The following is a 15,409-nucleotide window of genomic DNA, read 5'->3' as shown; positions in this document are numbered from 1 at the left end:
AGCCCTCTTAGATGAACGTGATAACACCATCTTGGTGAAGCGAGCTTTCTTAGAGGCTTTCCCAAGAGTAAACTCAGACGGTGGGGAACGGGGAGCCACTGGCACAAAGAAGTTTGAGAATTCCTCAGTAAAAACGTTCATCAGTTTTTTCAAGTCGGCAGAATGACGAAAAGAAACAGAGTCCTCGTCTTCCGACACTTCCTCAAACTCCATAGGAGAAAGCTGGCCTTCTATGTCCTTCTCTGGTGACGTTCTTTCAGGAGCAACAGTGTTGAGAGCAGTATCCTTTTCGAAAATATCCTTAGTTCCAACAGCAATAGAAACAGGATCATTACGAATAATATCAAGCGGGCTTGACGCTTGCGGCTCAGCCAAACGTTCGCTATCAACTCGATCGGAGTCAGAGTTCCTGAACTTGAACTGCGTTAATGTCGTCTTGGAAAGAGTGAGCCTCATCATCATAATCAAGACTAACATCTGAAATATGGTAAGGGGTAGGACGTTCAGGATCATATCCTGAGAGGCACTTGCCGTCGCTTCCTGACAAGCGTTCAGCGCTGCGAACCGCTTACTGTCCAGCGACCTGTTCGGCTGTTTTCCGTTCGGAAACACGACCTGGAGGACGTTCACTTAAGTAACTTGAGGAGTGGAAGGCGTCCTGAAATCTAGGACGTTCGACAGCCTGTTTTGCAGGACGTTCGCCAGCCTGTTCCGTAGGACGATTGGCAGCCTATTTCGCAAGATGTTCGGCGCCTGCTTCAAAGGACGATCGGCAGCCTGTTTCGCAAGATGTTCGGCACCTGCTTCGAAGGACGTTCGACAGCCTGTTTTGTAGGACGAACGGCAGCCTGTTTCTCAGAATGTTCGGCAGCTTGTTTCGAAGGACGTTCGAAAACCTATTTTACAGGACGTTCAACGTCTCTCTTTGAAGGACGTTCAAGCACATGATCTGACCGAAGGATCTCCTTGTGCTTGAAAGGGCGTTCGCGTTCTATATTGGGGCTGTCAACTGCGGACTTAGGTGATCGTTCACGATCACGTACTAAGGGACGTTCAGGGAGGCTAGCAGGAAGCTTAAGAGCCTCGGCTATGAAGGCGTTCAACATCAAGAATCGCCGTGCGTTTAAGGTTACGTTCGAGAACACTTCCTACAGGACGTTGCGAAACGTGCAGAGCAGCCTGCTCGCTGTCTCGATCCTGACAATAACTGTCACGTGTGTCAGTTTGAGGTTTGTCGCTACGCTGGTAGTTCTGCATGAACGACGAGAGCCTGCTTTGCATCTCTTTTAACATAACAAAATTAGGATCTGAACGTTGTGAAAGCGGTGATGACACCACAACGTTCTCCTCATCGCTCTGGGGGACAGAGCGCCTGGAAGGTGAAAACCAGTCTGAAGGCTGCGTGGGCGCCTGGATTGAGGTTAAGCCTGGTCCTGACTGCATAGGATCCTTGGAATCGTCTGACTTCCTATAAAGACGTTTAATCGGACTGTCAAACGACTCTGGTGTATCCCAATGACTACATCCAGGCCGCGAACTAGCAGGACGTTGGTAGGCCTTATCAAAGGTCCTCTTAAGAGGTTTGGAGACGTTTAATCGGACTGTCAAACGACTCTGGTGTATCCCAATGACTACATCCAGGCCGCGAACTAGCAGGACGTTGGTAGGCCTTATCAAAGGTCCTCTTAAGAGGTTTGGAAGCAAGCTTCCAGCCTCTTCTAGGCAAAGCATCATCCGAGGATGACGAGAAACACAACCTCACTTTTCCATTGGTGAGGGTGAACGTCCTGGGAAGTGCCCACAGGTACGTTCGAGGGGATGTCTACTCGTGTTTTAAAGCCTCTCGTCTCCTTTCGCCATTCGACATAACTTCTCCCAGGGGTTGGAGAGTTTGGAAGAGGTCTAGGACTAGGAGGATGAGATGCGAGCAGGCTCACCCTCCACTGCACTTAACTTCACTGCACTTTCACCCTTTAACTGTCTTACGTCGGACATCAGCTGGGTTCTGTCCGCCGCATGATGCCCAGCGCTTGAATTGCAACTAACATATCTTTAAGAGATGGCTCATTATCAGTTGCAGTAGCGGGATCAGGATCTACCACTACAGGGGAAGGAATAGGGTTACAGTGAACCCTCGTTTATCACGGTAGATAGGTTCCAGACGCGGGCGCGATAGGTGAAAATCCGCGAAGTACTGTAGTGACAGCATATTTACCTATTTATTTAACATGTATATTCGGACTTTTAAAACCTTCCCTTGTACGTAGTACTGTTAACAAACCACCCTTTAATGTACAGAACACTTAATGCATGTACTACAGCACCCTAAACTAAAACAGGCACAAATATTAAAGGCGATTTTATATCATGTGTTTCCTAAACACCTAAAAAGCACGATAAAAAATGGCAACCAATGTTTTGTTTACGTTCATCTCTGATCATAATGAAGAAACAAACTCATTTAGTGTACACATATATGTATAGGTTAGTTTTTGCATCGATTATATTGATTATACAGTACTGTATGTTGATTTTTTTATTACCAATGTTTTAGTTTACGTATTTTTCTTAGGACTTCCAAATGAAATCTTTTTCTTTATGACGCCGCCTGAAACGACGGCGTGTACGCTCAGTAAACAACCACGCTCAGAACAAACAAGGCATTTAACGCGCATGATGATAGTGATAAATAATGATACAGTACATACAGTATTTACAGTAAAAGCATTTACAAAATATGTTACCTTACAAATATAAATTATACAGTACTTGTACGTAGCAAAGCAGGAAAACAATTTGAGAGAGAGAGAGAGAGAGAGATTGTTTTACGTACGAATGTAAATTTTAAACAAAAAAAATATGATAGGTTACAACATGTAGACTTTTAAAACCTTCCCTTTAACTTAATGCATACAGTACATACATTACTAAACTATAAAACAGGTTAAAGTTAAAAATAAAGATTGTTACTGTACTCACCACGAAAGAAGTTCAAGAAAAACTTGAATGACGATGGCGATGAATTTGCTGCACAGTAGAAATGATGATGATGAAGCTGATGATGTGTTCTACTGTGCAGTCAATGATAGTATTTTATGTCTCTTCAGACGGAGGTGTCTTTTCCTGGGACACCTCTTCAACTTCTTCAATTTCTTCCGAAGGCGTACTAGCAGGAGGAACTGGCTCTTTTTTGCGAGGCTGGAAGAACATTGTGATCGGAAGTTGTTGCCGCTGCTTCTTTTTTCGATCCAAGAGCATCCTGTAGGGAGTCATGATGTCATCGACCTTATTTGAGAATTGCATCGAGCGAACCATATCCTGGTCCCACTCTTGTAACATTTCTTTCGCCTCCTTCATATGGTTGCAGAACTTGGCAAGCCGTTCTAATGTTAAGCCCGTTTCTTCGACATTTTCTTGGGTCTCTTCCTGGGTACCCTCACTCTCTTCCTCACTTGCCGATTTCGTCAGGTCTTCGAGGTCTGCGTCAGTTAGGGGCTGGGAATGGCAGTCCAACAACTCGTCGACGTCTTCAGTCGTCATGTCGCCAAACCCGTCACCTCCAATTATGGCAGCCAACTGCACAGATTTCCGTATTGCAGAGTGTTGGATTTCCGACGAGTAAATCCCTTGTCGTCGTAAACAATATCGGGCCACAGCTTCTTCCAGCTCGCATTCACGGTTGCAGGTTTCATCTCTTGAAGTGCCTTTTGAATATTCTGCAGGCACGTGGCTATGGTGTACTGCCGCCAGTACGCCTTCAAGTTGAAATCTTCATCCTCGTCATCTTGGGCAGCATCCACACACGCAACGAGGTCCGCCAAGGTATTCTTCGTGTAGAGGGCCTTGAACGCCCTGATAACCCCCTGGTCCATCGGTTAAATTAATGACGTGGTGTTGGGTGGCAGGAACTCAACCTGAACGCCCTCACGCGACAGGTCAGTTGCGTGTCCACCAGCGTTATCCATAAGGAGAAGGATCTTGAATGGCAAGCCCTTCTCTAAGAGATATTCATGGACTTGCGGGATGAAACACTGGTGGAACCAGTTGGAGGTCAGCATCTTCGTAATCCATGCTTTTTGATTATGCATCCAGTACACGGGAAGGAGATTCTTATTTTTATTTTTCAAAGCGCGAGGATTTTTCGACTTATAAATAAGCCCCGGCTTTAACAAAAATCCAGCAGCATTGCCACACATCACGAGGGTAACGCGATCCTTGAATGCCTTAAAGCCAGAGGCTTTGGCTTCCTCTTTGAACAGGAAAGTTCGCGACGGCATTCTCTTCCAAAACAAGCCGGTTTCATCCATATTAAACACTTGTTCCGGCTTGTATCCACCTTCAGCGATAATGTTCTTGAAAGTCTGGTTCACGTAAGTTTCAGCAGCGGCAGTGTCAGCGGAAGCAGACTCCCCATGCAGGGAAACGCTTTTCAGGGCGAAGCGTTTCTGAAACTTCGCGAACCATCCTTTGCTTGCGGAAAAACGTTTCTGAGGCTGGGAATCAGTGGATGTCCCTGGTTGAGGATCATCTGCATCATCATCATCTTCAGCATGGTTGCCGTCGTCGTCTTTAGGTTCCTTTGCAGCAAAATTCTCATATAAGCTCAAAGCCTTTGTTTGGATGGTGTTCGTATCCAACGCTATGTTCTTCTTCCGGCAGTCGGCAATCCACACAGCTAAAGCACCTTCCATGCGTACGATCGTTTTATTACGCGTTGTAACGACTCGCTTCGCTGATCTGCTAAAGGTGATTGCAGCAGTCTTTCTAATGTTCGCCTCGTCCTTCTTGATGTAGCGAACGGTGGATTCGTTGATGCCAAAATGGCGGCCGGCGGCCGCGTAACTTCTACCATCTTTTAACATGTCGAGAAGCGTAACCTTCTCAGCTATCGTCATCATCCTTCGGTGGCGTTTAGGCTCACTACCAGCCTTACTAGAAGCAGAACGCTTGGGAGGCATTGTAACAGAAAGTTCAACAAAAAGTTCAACTTAAAACAGTCGCACACAGCACAGATTAAACTTCACAAACTTAAGAACGTCTACTCAGCAATACGCGGAAAGAGAAAGTGAACGATCCAGCCCCGCGAGAACTTTGATGTTGCGGGTAGAAGATGCGGGCAAAACACCAATCACAGGCTAGATAACAAAACTTGAGTTTTGATTCGTCATCTATCAGCGCTTGAACCAATCACAACCCGTCTTACAGTACTATGGTGCGTTGGTTACTCATAGAAGATGCCCCGCGCATACTAAACGTACGTAGATTAAGTACAATACCGTAATAATAATAAATAATGATAATAATACTGTACAGTAATAATAATAATAATGATTAATAATAATAATAATAATAATTTTATTAACAACAACAACAACAATAATAATAATAATAACAATAATAATAAAAATTTACATACGCTATTTTACGCCTCTCTCTCTCTCTCTCTCTCTCTCTCTCTCTCTCTCTCTCTCTCTCTCTCTCTCTCTCTCTCTCTCGTACGCTTACAGTATTCGAAATGTGATTTTTGCAACAAAGAATATTATTGGATGCAGTACTGTACTACGTACGTATACATACAAAAGATTCATGGAAAAGAAGCACATCCATTACCGTACACACCATTCTAATATGGTATGACTGCATCTGATTTGCGTTTCATGTTCGATTTAATTTTACTACGTACTGAATTATCGTATGATCACATTCTCTTTTCGTGTTTTATTTCTTTCTGTGCTGAATTATATATCATATGTAATGCAATGAACAATCAGTAAGAGCAGATATTACTAATTACAGTATTAATGGAATTACAGGTAACAAAATATCGTATTTGGTTGTCTTCAGATTTCGCGGTATTTTCGAATTTTCCGGAAAATCCGCGATATGTATATATATATGGGTTATGGGAAAACCCCGCGAAGTGGTGAATCCGCGATTGTCGAACCGCGAAGTAGCGAGGGTTCACTGTAATGACATGGGAAGAGGGAAAGTTTTTAGAGGAACGAGAACAACTTCGCCTCAATCTCCCTTTTAAGTTTACGTCCATATCTGTCAAACTCAATCCATTCATGGTCTGATAGTAGAACACACTCATCACAGCAATCCCCCAAATCACACTCTTTACCTCTGCAAGCAACACAGAGAGAATGGGGGTCAAGTGAAGCTTTTGCCATTCGGGTCTTACACCCACTACTCACACATAACCTAAAAGTTATAGGGGGGGTGGCCATTTTGAAAAATTAAAGAGAAATCAGACAAGCAAGGGTCAAAAATTTTCTAAATCCAATTCGAATTAAAGAATATCCAAAAGCGAAATCAAAAACAAGCGGGAGTCACCAACCAAAGTTTTGTACTTTACCAAAATAAGATCAATATTGATGATAGCAGAATTCACGTGTCGCCGCTAGCGACGGCAGATAATATATGAGGGTTCCTGGAATGGTTCCCAGGTACCTCGCTAGGGCGCAGGGGTGGTACACCTGGCTATCCAATTGGCAATTGGCACGAGTTTTGAATATTCTGCCATGACGTCAGAGACGTAAGCTATATATATAACTACCAGGTAAGTCTTACGTTTAAAATTAATTTTTTATATAAGCTTATTACTAATATAACCCAGGCATTTGAGTTTTAAAAAGAAAAAAGTTTGCTGATGGGTTCCCTAGTCTCCAAAAGTTAATTGTTACTATGTTGAAAATAGTTTAAATTGGGAGATGGGGACTATGAGTAAAAGAGTAAATGACCTTTTTTGGGGTTAAAGTGCTATTTGGTCTCCAGGACTTCTCTGTGCAAGACTAGTACAAAAAATACAATATGACATAAATAAAGAAATATTGTCTCCCCTACTCTAGGCCCACTGTAACAATGTTTAAAGCAAGGACTCGAGTGTCTAAGGTAGACCCACGAATTCAGGATTATTTGAATTTGCCATAGCACCTCGGTAGCTAAAATTAGTCTGCTATGAGTGATGTCATGCATGGCATCATAGAAAGGAACCATCCTCTCAGTTGACTGCCAGCGTAACGAAACCTCAACAGACCATTCACTTTTTGTCATCTGCAACACAGACACCTCTAGTCTTGTATTGGACTATTGAGAACAGCCGCATCAAGTCCATGATTTCAGGTTTTTTCTTCTTTGAGTTAATTAATTCATATAAATCATGCTTGATTAGGCACCAGTAATTGAGTAGTTGTGCATTTGTTATACAATTGTTTGGTTGGTCACCAGCTTTATCGGTATTGTTAGCATTAAAGCATGGCTTTCTATTCGGAGTAGCTTAACTAACATTAGTTTGATATTTTTTCTAATTAATTCTTAATTAGATTCAGTTTATGCCTCAAGTAGCTTAGCCATTTTGTTACTTATTCCATAACTGCTGGCTCCATTTTTTGTAACCAATTTCACTAATCAAACAAGTTCCAATAACTACAGCTAGTTATGAAATATGAAGGAAGGTTAACTTTGTGGCATCCATAACTATGGTTTGGCTATCATAACCTCATTGGAGGTTGTCTAGTGGGCTACATTGTGAATATTACTACATTCAATAGTAAGTGCATTAGTTTACTGGATTAATGTCACTTGAATCCCAAACCGGGTGTTCTTTAATTGTTGGGTACAGTTTTAGACCAGACGTTAGGCTAAGGGTTGGATTAGTGGAGTTATTCAGCTCTATTATAGAGGTTTTATAACCTAGATATCCTTATAGCCAATTGCAAAATTGATAACCTGTTAATTAGGCAGTATTCTCACATACATGAATGTATTGGTTCTCGTCCTTCGTCGGCGCCGAGTGTTGCACATCCCTCTCTGTCCCGTGTTACCTGCGGTAGCGAAGGAAGTTCCCGCTGAGTCAGCGAGAGGTTCTCGCGTTTCGTCCCCAGGGGCCAAGAGTCGCTCTCCTTGCAAGACACACAGCGGAACCATCTTCCTGACCTTCCCTTCGCCGGGGAGATCCACAGAGAAGGTTGTGGGAACATTACAGGCAGTAATGTCTAACTGTGAACGCTTGCTCAAGAGTTACACGGCTCGTTCAGCATTCAACCCATATCCCCGCTCAGAGGTTCCTCGTGGTAGCCACGTGGTCTCAGGGTTGAGGGCTGTAGCCTTCTTGGCGGGACAGTCTTACACCCCTGCATCGAAATGGGTCCTGCACCAGAGGGATGTCATTCTCTATAGGTTGCCAAAGCAACTTCCGGACAGGGAGATGAGACCTCTTAGCGATGCCCCCATCGTCAGGGAGGCTTTCTTTCCAGAGGACATGGTGGAAGAGGTACTAGACGAATGGAGGAAAGAGTCACGACATGATGCACCACAGGGCTTTCACATCTTCGTTGGCACGTCCCCTACACCAGCCTCGTGAACATAGCAGGGCCAGGGCCCAGTCAGGTGGGCGACCTCCTATGCCTCTGGTCCAAGCTTTTTCCTCTTCCTATTGCCCCCCCCCCCCCCCCCCAAGCAGCCCCCTTCAGGAGGACAGAAACCAGCCTCAGGAAGCAGTAAACTCAGAGCCCCAGCCAACTGAGGGGCATGTAGCGGCCGCTTCTTCAAGCAGAAGTAGGGGACAAGGCCCCTCTCTCCAGTGCCTTCCAGAGATAGGGGGAGGTGGAGAAATTGGGCAAAGAAAGGGGCACATCAGACGGTTCAAGCGTTGAGGGACAGTTACCGTATCCCCTTCAAGGGCCCCACTCCTTTGATATCGGGCCTCGAGGTCTCCTACCTAAACCCTAAGGAAGAAACAAGTCTGAGAGCCTTAAAATGGGAGGTTCAGGACCTGAACATCATAAGGGCCATCCAGGTGGTGCCCCCTAACCAGCCGGGCTTCTTCAACCATCTGTTCCTGGTGGAGAAGGCCTCAGGTGGATGGCGTCAAGTCATAGCTCTTTTAGCCCTCAACCGTTTCATCGCCCAGACCACGTTCAAGATGGAAGCAGCAAGGACAGTCCTAGTAGCTATCAGGGAGAGAGACTTCATGCTGTCCCTGTACCTCGAGAATGCATGTTTCCAAATCCCGGTGCGCCTGTCCAGCAGGAAGTTCCTCGGGTTCAAGAGGAAAGAAGGAGTCTTCCAGTTCTGCACCCTCTGCTTTGGCCTGTTGACCACACCTCAGGTCTTCACAGGAATCTTTTCCCTTGTCTCCCGGTGGGCCCACAAGAGAGGGATGGGCCTTTTGAGGTGTCTCGACGACTGGTTGCTCCTCTCGGTGTCCAGTGAGCAGGGGGCGACTTGGTGGCCTACTGCACCGAACTGGGGTTGGTATTCAACTGGGAGAATTCAAAACCCTCCCCAACAACGAGGACAGTGTACCTGGGCATGGAAATATGATCTGTCCAAGCCAGGGCCTTCCCGACGAACAAGGGGATCGGGTATCTGGAAAGCATGGCAAAGCCTTTCATCGGGGAAACCGGAGTCGTTAAAGGAGTGCAAAGACTGGTAGGCCACCTGGTGTCCCTAGAGAAACTCTTGCCCAAGGAAAGGTTGATACTATGACTAGCCCAGTGGGACTTGAAGAGATACAAGGCCTAGCAATCCAGTGTCTGTTATCAAAGCTTTCCCCGTCCCAGTCAACCAGGGAGGCACTCCGGTGGTGGTTGGACTCAAGGAACACCCGAGCGGGGAATTCACTACTGGATCCTCCTCCGGAACTACTACTGTTCATGAACGCATCCAGGGAGGGATGGGGAGACCACTTGCTGAACATTTGGCATTTCCACAGAGTGCAAGGGTGAGCCTGTCCTTCATAGGCTTATGCCCGGGTAGTCTTTTCTTCTGCTGTAATGTACGTTTGATGAGGCATTTTTTCCCCTAAAAAAGCCCAGTCTTGTTGCAATTGAGGAATTGCCAGGGACTGTAGCCTTCACGGACAATCGACTCGTCGAAGGTTTTAACGAAGGCTTCGGCTGTTTTGGTGTCCGAGCTTGCAGCCTCCCCATGACGCACTACTGAATGAATGCCTGAGCGTCTCTTAAATTTTTCAAACCACCCACGAGAAGCCTTGAACTCTGGGGTTGCCTGCTTTGATGTTTGGGGGTGCCTGCATTGATGCTCATTCTCCTGCGTCGGCTTCAGCCTGAGCATGCATGAGATCATCAAAAATGGCACTGGCTTTCAGGCAGACTATCACTTCGGTGATAGTGTGTCCCTGCCATTTCTTGGTCCTTTATCCAGACAAGCCGCAGTCTCTCCAATCTCATAGTAGATGTGGCTCCTTGTGCTGGAGAAAACAGTCACGTCCGTAGAAGGTGTTGCTGCTTTGATAGCTTCCTTCTGCTTCAGGATCGTTCCTATCGTAGATGGACTTCGGCCATATTCCTTCGCGATCACACTTGACTGCATGCCAGCCTCTTATTTCTTGATTATTTCCATCTTTATCTCCATGGAAAGCATCATCCTCTTCTTTCCCTGGACAGAAGCGACTCTCTTGGGATCCATGGCTAATAATGTAATGTAATATCACACAAGGTACCATACAATTGTTATGAAAGCGAAATCATAAACACTAAGTCAATGCGTACAATACTGCATCCGAAACGAAGACATAGGAACGCCAATGCGTAGCTGCATGATGGGATACAGTACAGTAGATGCTGACCAATAGGAGAGCAGGATCTTATGGTGGTAACTAGCATCTGAGCTGGGAGATAACCAACGGGAGCGTGGGGGGATAGTAGCGAATTTACAGGCTGGCGGCGCATGAATTTTAAAATCAGTCTCGGACACTGTCGGACTCTCGCACCGTAGCTCCTTTCGTTGTCCAAAACATTTTTTTTTTATGCGAGTCGTAAAATTCTTCGCATCCTCGTTTCTCAGAGTGAAAATTTCGTAAGCAGATTCTTTCATGTCGAGAGGTTTGACTGTATGCTCCTTATGCTTAAGTTTCAAAATGCCGGCAAAGTTTGGCTGGCTTCATACTTTCATAGGGCAATAATTTATAACAGAACACCCTTCATTGCTTCTAAATATAAATCCAGAGGACATGTATTCATCACAGTATTTATGGTTTCCCGTTTCGACTGATGAGTCCATGTCTTATCACTTGAGTTTGTCGCACATTCACCTATGTCACTACTGTCTTGTTTTATCATGCTTCTGATTTTTAACCACCGAGCCATCATACAATCGATCATATATGAACAATAATAATCACTGATGTAATAAATACAACTAAATATTAAGGTTTGGGAATCAATCGCAACCATACTGACTACGGACTGCTCAAGCCAGATTAAAGTTTGGATGCGACTGTCGGTTTAAAATGTGAAAACAGTAAAAGAAGAGCAAAGTTGAAGCAATCAGTGTTCAGAACTTAAGCTGACACTGAGCTCACAGCATACCGAGGTCCGACTGTACGTGTTCAACACACGACAGTTTGGTAATTTCAAACGTATAATTGCTTTGGTCCTACGGTATTGTGATTTCTTGACATCCAACATGTCACTTTTATGCACAGTGATAAAGAGAAAAAAATAAATTGTATAATCAGGATAACTTTATTTTTAATATTGCCATAATTAGGAGGGCATGGGTACATTACGTTGCCTTTGTATAACTATTTTTTTTTCTCTTAATATGCATATTTATTTACATATACTGTATATGAAAATTTCAATTCAGTTCACCGATCCTCAGTACTACCTTTGCGGGGCACAGATTGGGAACCACTGAGCTAGAATGTAGAGGCATCAATCTGCTCCTTTTACGGTCAGCCCATTCAAGGTACTGTTGCTCTGCCTTCTGCTTCCTTTCCGCTCCAGCCTGGGGATTTGGCTGTGGCTAGGCCTTTGGGTTACCAGCTTCCAAGGAAGTCTCTAATGGGGGCTCCAAATTCGGCCATCGGTGGGCCTTCGGGAGCTGGTTAATCTTTGTGTTATAAAAGAAAATGCTTCAGAAGCCTCTATTTTAGGTAGAAAATATCTTGTGGGTCCTCAATTTTGAGAGGAAATCTCTAATACTGCAATTTTTCTGTAATTTGTACAAATATTAGTAAAGGATAGCTTGTAAAGTCTAAAGTTCTCAAACATTGAAGGAATCATTTTTGTTCCAATTTGAATAAATTCATCAAGAGTAACATTTACATACCATATATTTTCATGTATAGGACAACCTTTAAATCCTAAAATTCACCCTGATAAAAGAGGGTATATTTAATAGCAAATTATGCTTCAAGGCCATTTGGACTTGCATATTTCAAATCTTCCATTACCAGATTTTTTTTTTATAGCAAATGATGCTTTATGTCCACTTTAGTGTACAGGTATTTAACTTTAAAAGTAAATTGATATACCCAATTATAATTTTCTGTAGTTGTGTGTGATGTTTAAGAATTGATACTTAATTTGAACTTTCATGATTTAGTTATTGGATTTCTTTCCTTCCACTTTTTTTTTACTTAACTAAATTTTTTTTACAAGTTTTCCATTTAATAAACCTAGTATTGAAGAGGACTCCATGGGGAACCCAAATTTTTTCTGGTGCAATGACATTTTTTTCCTTAATATTTCGTGCCAGAAACTCAATTTCATGTATGTTCTGTGGATTAAATAGCTACTTGAACTTATACAATTATCGTTTGTTATGATTATTTTATTAATCTTAAAGTTTCATTTGATTTTTAGTAACAATTACTTGACCAAGGTTAGCCTTCTTACCTCCAAACCAATTAGTTGTATACCATAATTTCATATCTTCCCAACTGTGAACACAACATGGGAGTGTAATGAGAAAGGAAGTCCCCTTGAAACCCCCTTTTACATATTAGTTAACTTTAATTTGGGACTCTACTCACTTGGGGCCAGTCAAGACTTGACAGAAAAACATTTGCTAAGTAATTTTTTGCATTTATGAATCATCATATGTTTTTAAAGCTGATAAATTTTAATTGTATATCATTTTGTACAGTATACTATAGTATTTGCAGATTTTATTTTTTCATTCATTGTATTTCAGAGCCCTGCTGATTGTTTACTCTGACAGGAAGACATTATCACAGGTCCTGAGAAGTTGCATCATGTTTTCAGTGCGAGTTGGGGAAAAAATGGAAAGTTTAGAAATTCTTTCACTGTTCCTCCATGCTGATGTAGAACCCTTCGCAAGGGGCATTATTGACATCCAGCATTCAAGTGTTAATAGGAATTGCGCTACCTAGTGAGAGTCAAGAATTATACATTTGTTTGATTAAATGCCTATTTATCACTTCATCAAAGTAAATAGAAATTTTGTAATCAAAGTTGTATGTCTGCCATTCTGTCCCACTGAGACTGAGAAAAAAATACTTACATTCCCAGGAAGTTGATGTAAACTGCAGTCTTTTTAAGGCTTCTAATGGTTTGAGCAAAGTAATGCATTTCAGATAAACTTGCCCTACAACATTCATTTGCCCTCATGAAGTAAAATCAACTACTAGCCAGCAGCATTGAGGCTCCAAGCAGCAGAGGTTCTCCCTATTTTATGTGTTTATCCTATTAATAACAAGAGTTCCCATTTTCTTAAGACATTTTTATTACTACTGATTGTTTATATTGAAAAAGATCTTTTAAGGCTACTTTGTTCTGCCATTTGATAGGATTCCAATGGTACACAGAGAACACATGGAGATCCAATGAATCTACCCGATGATACACAGCTGTTTGCTTTAAGGTTTTCAATTTTACTGAGGCAAAGGTTTTTATAAGATAGATGTAGCGATGCTATTGCCAACTCAGTCGAATATCGGTCTTTTTATATTTTCCAAATTAAACGGGTATTGTTATTCCAATTGCTGCAATCTATGACTATAAGCCTCCAATAAATGCTGGTAATCCACTCTGTGATTTCCTTATTTTTCCTGAATTATAAGTTGTTAATTTTGTCAAAATTGGAATTTTTCGGAGCTCAATTGCTTTACTTAAATTATGGTTTGGGATAATTACCAGTACTGTGGTAAATTTAATTGAAATAAAGTTGTCTAATAATAAAATTTTCTAATACATACTGAGAACCTACATAACGAAGTTTCCACATCTTACTGCACCATTAATTATGTGGATAATTTGCCCATGCTACAGGAAAAATGAGTCTAGGTATCCAGTTAATTCTAATAGTCAGGCCTTCATCATGAAGCTCAATACTTCACAGTATTTTAGAAGTTTTATTCCTGTATTTTAGAAGTTTTATTCCAGCTCTGACCAAGTTGTGGAACGATCTTCTTAACCGGGTAGTTGAATCAGTAGAACTTATAAAGTTCAAATTTGTAGCAAATATTTCTATGTTAAACAGGCTGACATGTCTTTTTATAGTTTATAAAGGAAAGATGTTTTAATGTTATCACAGTTTGTAAAACATTTGACTTTAGTTGTCCATTACTTCTCATATAGTCTATTTCCTTTATTTCCTTTCCTCAATGGGCTATTTTTTCTTATTGGAGCCCTTGGGCTTATAACATCTTGCTTTTCCCCCCTAGGAGTATACCTTAGCTAGTAACAATAATAATAATTAGTAATAATAAGGATAATAATAATAATAGGCTGCTTGAGATTTTGATTTCTCTATTACCCATGTCTTATTCTAATGACATTCAGTCAATTTTCCATTCAACTGGAAATTGAATGTAAGATTTGTGGAGATCATGCTTGTAGGCTAATTACTGTACAGGTATGGGGTACACTTTTTTTTATAACAGTAAAATTAACTAAAGACAGGCTCGACTTCGTTAAGCCTGACTAAAGGGACCACACTATTTGTGTGGTTAACCGACACCCTAGATAACTTGCTGTACTGTACATCACTTTACCGTGGTTTATAGCAGTATAGCAATCTACATTATTTTAAAAGGGTTATTGTCACTACTAACTCTACCATCGGTCCAGAGAACACAATGGTACCCAAGTTAAGAAGACTCGTCTGAATAAAGTCATCTCTGTACCACCTAATGTATACTTAGCAACAAAACACTATTGCTCCTAACTTGCAATACACTAACATTGTAGTGTATACTACTGTAATAAATGTACAGTACAGTGCTATCACTACAGTACAGTAATCGCTCCCTCAGTACATCACATATTTATGAAAATATGTATAGTGCAGTACAGTACAATACTATAAATCTATACAGTAGACTCTTCTTTATATCATGGGTTTCTGAGGACAGATAAGTTTTATATATTCTATATTTTAATTTTTGTTAATAATAGTCCTTTTTATTGGAATAAAAATTAATAAAATCAATACCATACCTGCTTATGTAACTTGCTATCATTCATATTGTGAGACCAGATTTTCACCAACAAAAATGGTATTTTCATTTTAAAATAAGTTTTTAAATATACTTACCAGGTAATTCCTTATATATAACTTTATCCCGCCGATTCATCGCGCGCACGGCAGGAATTCAAAATTCGCGGCAATCGCCGATAGATGGTCAGGTGAT

General features: G+C 42.0%; 1 protein-coding gene and 2 long non-coding RNA genes across 3 annotated transcripts in view; 2 read left to right on the top strand and 1 right to left on the bottom strand.

Annotated features, from left to right (window-relative positions):
* Positions 1-13,817, top strand: part of LOC137650240 (uncharacterized) — a 203,130-nt gene extending 189,313 nt beyond the window's left edge. Inside the window, exon 10 of the mRNA XM_068383514.1 lies at positions 12,949-13,817. Coding sequence (XP_068239615.1) covers position 12,949 — 1 coding nt within the window. The 3' untranslated portion in view covers positions 12,950-13,817. The remainder of the gene's footprint in view (positions 1-12,948) is intronic.
* LOC137650244 (uncharacterized) overlaps positions 1-15,409 on the top strand; it is a 473,662-nt gene that overhangs the window by 255,707 nt on the left and 202,546 nt on the right. The gene's annotated exons all lie outside the window — the stretch shown is intronic.
* LOC137650241 (uncharacterized) overlaps positions 1-15,409 on the bottom strand; it is a 121,712-nt gene that overhangs the window by 69,365 nt on the left and 36,938 nt on the right. The gene's annotated exons all lie outside the window — the stretch shown is intronic.

Source organism: Palaemon carinicauda, chromosome 11, assembly GCF_036898095.1.
Source record: "Palaemon carinicauda isolate YSFRI2023 chromosome 11, ASM3689809v2, whole genome shotgun sequence".
In the NCBI taxonomy this organism is placed as follows: domain Eukaryota; kingdom Metazoa; phylum Arthropoda; class Malacostraca; order Decapoda; family Palaemonidae; genus Palaemon; species Palaemon carinicauda.
The sequence above is the reverse complement of the archived record's forward strand: the minus strand, read 5'-3'. Positions and strand labels throughout refer to the sequence as shown.